Source organism: Brassica oleracea, chromosome C9 (genome assembly GCF_000695525.1).
Source record: "Brassica oleracea var. oleracea cultivar TO1000 chromosome C9, BOL, whole genome shotgun sequence".
NCBI classification, from domain to species: domain Eukaryota; kingdom Viridiplantae; phylum Streptophyta; class Magnoliopsida; order Brassicales; family Brassicaceae; genus Brassica; species Brassica oleracea.
In genome coordinates, this window is record NC_027756.1 from 53,712,719 (window position 1) to 53,719,100 (window position 6,382).

At 35.0% G+C, this 6,382-nt stretch overlaps 1 protein-coding gene across 1 annotated transcript; it reads left to right on the forward strand.

Annotated features, from left to right (window-relative positions):
* The first annotated feature begins 542 nt into the window (after positions 1-542).
* LOC106316435 (probable glycosyltransferase At5g03795) lies at positions 543-5,949 on the forward strand. The gene is made up of 4 exons (XM_013754325.1): positions 543-865; positions 1,719-1,960; positions 4,496-4,844; positions 5,190-5,949. Exons 1-4 carry the CDS (start codon positions 602-604, stop codon positions 5,853-5,855), a joined length of 1,521 nt encoding a protein of 506 aa, XP_013609779.1. The 5' UTR covers positions 543-601; the 3' UTR covers positions 5,856-5,949.
* Positions 5,950-6,382: the final 433 nt, after the last annotated feature.

Sequence of the window (6,382 nt, forward strand, 5' to 3'; positions counted from 1 at the left end):
CCAATGGTCGACAATTGCGCTTTTTGTGTGTAGAATTGTGCAAATTGGTTTTAAATATTTTCCGTTTGTAAATATTGTAAGCTGTTAGAGCATTTTCATTTACGAATATCTAACAAAAAAAAAAAAAAATCTTAAATGTTAAAAGCTCTACTCGAGCAAATATCAAATGAGATATTTCAAAATATTTTTGAATGAAATTCCAATCATTTGAGATATTGACATTTGAATTGCTTTTATTTTTAGTTTGTTTGTTATTTAATAACTTTCCAATATAGATGATCTTAATATACGAGAGTTTTGGTTTGATAGAATCATAGGATTAAGAAGTTTGGGGGTAAACGAAGGAATAGAGAGAAGTTTGCATGTGAGAATTAAAGAGAATGTGGAACGATGACGCTTGGCACGAGGGAGCAACCACTTATTACCAAATGTTATTCTTCAATTCACCGGCTTTAAACCCTCTTGATATATGCTGCGCAAAAACCGGAAGAATAAAAGTGAATTAATTAATTATAAAAATAACTTTTTTGCTTTGATTCTTTGTCTTCCTCTTCAGTCTTTATCATCTTCTTCTCAGAGAAGATAATTAAGACAGAGTGAAATGGGAGATGAATATGTTGATGGGAAGTGTAAAATCATGTCTGCATGTTCCTCAGCAAAACTCTTTCTCTTCATGGTTCCTCTTCTTGTCGTTTCTGGTTTCGGCTTTGTAAATATTGGTCCTAAAAATCCAATATCTTTCTTGACATCTTTGTCCACTAATCAAATATCTCCTCCTCTTCCTTCTTATCCATCTCTGCCTCCGGCGGCACCATCTCCGTCGCCACCAACATCATCTTTATCAACTAAAGCGGAATCTATTCAGGTTAGAGAAATTACTTAGGAATATCAAAATTGTTCCTTTCTTGTTTCTCCATCTTCCTATCTTTGCATGTCTTTTCTTTTTATTCTGCCTTTTAAAAATATTTATCTATTTATTTTCTAATTCTACACTATCAACAAATATTTATTTTAAATTTTATGTTTCAAAGTCTGGGTCAAACTACAGATACCTGTTTAAAATATTTTGTTAACTGTATATTATAATTGTTTTTACTGAAGATGAGAAACGGGTCAGAAAAACCAAATTAATGAACAAAGATTATGGAGAAATATTTTATGATATGTTGTGCGGTCGGGTGGTCTAACAATCAACTAATTAATCAACAACACGTTTAGGCCTGCGACTTCGGTTGGAACCGAACCGAACCGTCGGTTTTTGGTTAACCGAAGTTTTTAAAAACAATTCCGAAATAAACCGAATGAAATTTTGGTTCGGTTTGGTTATCCGTTTATTTCGGTTTTCAATTTTATTTCCGAAAATAACCGAATTTTTAAATTTTCGGTTAATTTTGGTATAGTTTTTCCAAAATATTCGGATATTTTCGGTTATTTAATTTAGTTATTTTTGGGTTATTCAGTTATTTTTGGTTCGGGTTTTCAGATATTTTTGATTATTTTTTGGTTTTTTAATTTTTTAATTTTTTTTTGAAAATCAAAAACCGAACCGAAAACCGAATTAATTTTCAAAACCATAATTGAACCGAAAACCGAAAAAAAACCGGTTCGGTCAGGTTCGGCCCATTCGGTTTGGACAAAAATCCCAGGCCTAAACACGTTGGTGAAATTGTGTTTTATACATTCATAACAATCTAAAGCAACTAAATATATTGAAACAGGGTAACTACAATTGGACAATTCAATTGAACCCTATCAACATTGCTTCAACGAGTAGTAACGTCAGCTCTACGGCATCGTTGAAACTAATGAAGGAAAGAGTTATCAGCAATTTAAAGAAAATTGAATTCGAACTACAGAAGGCTCGAGTCGCCATCAAAGCCGCCTCGATAAACGATCCCCTGGACGACCCGGACTATGTACCTCTTGGCCCGATGTATTGGAATGCCAAGGCCTTTCATCGGTAAGTAAAATGATACTACTACTATCTTTTTGTCATGTTTTAATTATGATGGTTTTCTTTTACTTAATGGTATCTATTTTGTTTGAAGTTCCAAAACATTTAGGTTCGGTTAGCATTTATTTGAATTTAATTAAAAGTCAAAACGGATTGGAAACATGAATTTATTGTCTCGCTAATTAAGAATTTATTTGAATTAATTAAATTCTAAGCCAAACGTGTTTGAGATATAAAACACAATTCACAATTAACGCCTAGGAAATTTCTAGTATTGAATTTGAATATTAAGCTATAAACACTACAAGAAACAAGTGAATTAGCCAAGGATTTATTTATAGCTAGAATAAAAAATCTGTCGCTAAAATGTAGTAGGCGACAGATGGCGACGGATGAAAGTCCTGGCCTCAGCACCGACGCTAATTACAATCTGTCACCAATTTGTAGCCAGTTCGCAACGGATTTGCGAAAGCACAAGCCGTAGCTGATAGCGACGACATAGCTACTACAATTTACGTTGCTCATTAGCAACGCTTTTAGTGAGGGATTTTGCGTGGCTAAGTATAGCTACAGATTTTAACTACGATCTATGCTTAGCAATTTTGTAGCTAATGTAGCTACAGATTCAGCTACAAATGCTGTGCCTAAAATGTTGTATTCGAGTATAGCAATGGCCACAGTTTTATCTAGTGTCGTGGCAAAAGAATTGTTAATACATGAACATTTTAGCAACAGAAAAAAACAACAAATCAAATGACCAAATATTTAAGATTAGCATAACAATATCATAGTGTCATTACACCATATAGGACTAATCAAATGTTTACAAAAAAACTTAAGAACAAAAGCAAATAAAAACGAAACAGAAACAAAATTATTGAACATCTACCGTGGAAAATGCCTATCTCGCATAGAAGGTGTGACTGATGTTTGTGAGTTGGAGCTTTGGCTGTCATCCTCATCATGATCAGTGTTGGAGAAGTGTTGTGAAACAACAATGAACTCAACTGCTTCAGTGACCTTCTGTGTTAGTTTGTCTGCAATAAGAGAAGAGAGACAAAACCACAATTAGCCTTCTGATTCTGCAATAAGAGAAGAGAAAAAACTACAATTAGATACGGTGTTTGAAAGAGAATCATATGCTGTCAAACAGAGAGTAACGGACGGGTTCGTCGGAATTTCGTCGGAATAGACCGATTCCGACGAATTACCGACGATTTCGGCCATCAGAATCCCCCTGTTTTCTTGTAGTGCAATACTGTCCCTGCTGCCTCGCCGTTAAACCCTCTTGGTTGTTCTCATGGGTATTGGTTTCTTTGTCGGAAACGGGAGGTCCGATATGAAGAGAAACGGTGACGTCATTAGGGTTTGTTAATAGGAGATTTTGATCGATTTCATGATTCGAAGAAAGTTTAATGTTGATGGGTATTGTTGGCCATGAATTCTTGTTCATCAGCCTCCCAATCCAAAGTCTGGGCGACGGAGGAGACAAAGAAATCGAGAGAGATAGAGATGAGAGAGAGAGAACAAGACTTCCATGTGTGAAGCTTGTCCCATAAGCTACGTCTCTTCCTTCTCAGCTACGTTTCTTCGGTAAATAAGTAATTTTTATTTATTTTAAATTATAATTAATTTAAGCAATCCACCGGATCCCTATAATGATGTTCTTAGGGATAATAATACTTTTAGATTAGATTATTGGGTCGACCTGGACGAATCCAAATTAATAAATTAATTAATTATATATTAGCTAATAAAAATATTAAGAATATATAAAACTAACAAACACTTATTACATGAGTGATCAATGGGCCTAATCCAAGCCTAAACTGAAGACGGCCCCAAATCAAAATAATAATTAAAAAGAGACTAACCAATTATAATTTACTATGTTTTTGATAACTTTTTAACAGTAAATCTTTTAACCCTAACCCTAAACCACAATCCCTAAAATCAAATCCTATACTATAATTTATATCTCAAGTATCAACCAAACAAATAAGCAGAAAAAGTAAAATGTTTCAAACATATAACACAATTACACAGTATCTTAATTCAAACATTACTAGTTTCAATCATACATCACAAATGCAAATTTCAAACATATAACACATACATATCAATTAGACACATAAATATTTATAATCATGTGTTGATAACTATAAAACTTTTGGCGACAATTAATTCTTCGCTAATTAGTAGCTATTTAGCTAGCAAATGTCTATGGATCATATTCGTAGCTAGATAGCTATAGATCGCAACAAATTAGCTACAAACTTACCATTTTTATGTTTTGTCGCTATCCATCGCAACTTTCATCGCTAATAATTATGGCTACGGAAATGTCTTCACCAGTCCTTTGCTATTTTTAATTATTCTTGTAGTGAAATTTCTACTAGTTTTTGTTAATAAAAAGGAAAAGGAAAAAAACTTCTATAAATGTGCATAAATTGTTATTCATGTAATGTAGAGAAAGGTATGATACGCATGATCACGATGTGCTAATGCTTTTTTTAATCATATTTGTCTTGGATTGGTTAGGAGCTACTTGGAAATGGAGAAACAGTTCAAAATATTTGTGTACAAAGAAGGCGAGCCACCGTTGTTCCACGATGGTCCATGCAAAAGCATATACTCTATGGAAGGAAACTTCATCTACGAGATGGAAACCGATACACGTTTCCGTACCAATAATCCAGAAAAGGCCCACGCCTTTTATTTACCCCTCAGTGTCGTCAAGATGGTACGATATGTGTATGAACGCGACTCTCACGATTTCAGCCCCATCCGAAAAACCGTCAGGGACTACATTGATCTTGTGGGTGATAAGTACCCGTATTGGAACCGTAGCATCGGAGCTGACCATTTCATACTGTCTTGCCATGACTGGGTACGCTACTAGTATAAATTATGCATATGTGTAGGCGTTACTTGTTGTATACTTCCTCCGTTCCTAAAAGATAGATTTTTTAGTATTTTCACACATATTAATAAAACACATTAAACTACCATAATAAATGTATCGTTTTCTATAATTTTTAATTTTCAATAACTTTTAACCAATAATAATTTAATAAAGTCAATTAATTTTTTTGAAGTTTACAATTTTTTCATAAAAACACAAAAAATACATCTTTTTGAAACAAAATTTTTTTCTAAAAAGTCTATCATTAAAGAACGGAGGGAGGGAGTATTAATTAATACGGTTATAATCTTGAACTTCATTTTTGTATAGGGTCCTGAGGCAAGCTTTTCTCATCCACATCTAGGACAAAACTCTATACGAGCTCTATGCAATGCCAACACGTCGGAGAGATTCAAACCGAGAAAAGATGTCTCCATACCTGAGATCAACCTACTAACAGGTTCCTTAAAAGGACTAGTCGGTGGCCCATCACCTTCCAGCCGTCCGATCCTTGCCTTCTTCGCAGGAGGTGTACACGGACCGGTAAGACCAGTCTTGCTCCAACATTGGGAGAACAAAGATAGTGACATTAGAGTACACAAATATCTACCTAAAGGAACGTCTTATTCGGACACGATGCGGAACAGTAAGTTCTGCATATGTCCGAGTGGTTACGAGGTTGCTAGCCCTAGGATCGTCGAGGCGCTTTACTCGGGATGTGTTCCGGTTTTGATAAACTCAGGTTACGTTCCTCCCTTCAGCGATGTGTTGAATTGGCCATCGTTTTCGGTTATTGTTTCCGTGGAGGACATACCATATTTGAAAACGATCTTGACGTCGATATCTCCGAGACAGTATCTGAGGATGTACCGAAGAGTGTTGAAGGTTAGGCGGCACTTTGAGGTGAACTCTCCGGCTAAAAGGTTTGATGTGTTTCATATGATTCTTCATTCTATTTGGGTAAGGAGGTTGAATGTGAGGATCCGTGAGGTATAAGTTACGGGTGGGTTTGTAGATTTTTGTTTGTTCGGGGTGTGAAATGAAAATAATCGAAAATGTCAGGGAAATTGTTCTTGTATAAATGTTTTCATGTCAAATAAGCTCAGTTTTTTTCTTCATTAATTTTGTAACACAAAAAAAACTGTTTTTTCTTATTTAGTTATTTATTATTTACAAATAATCAAGCGTCAATAGGAAAATTCGAAGAGAAATCTAGCTGAAAATTTGGTGTTTTATTTATTAGTGAATTCTGTTTGTTAATTAATTACATTGTGTATACATCAAGTTTGGGCTCAGCTGATCTAACCTTTAGATGGGCCAGAACCAGCAGCGCTAGGTTCATGAATAATCAATTGTGGCAGATTCGTTATTTCTGTATTACTTGAGGGCTTTAACGTTATCAATGTATTCGTGAACGAGGCCAGGTTTGAGCCTCGGGAGCGGGAATCTTGACGACGACGGGGCATCAGCAGAAACGATTATGGATAGTGAACAATTTAATTTTTATCTATCTCCTCTGCGGC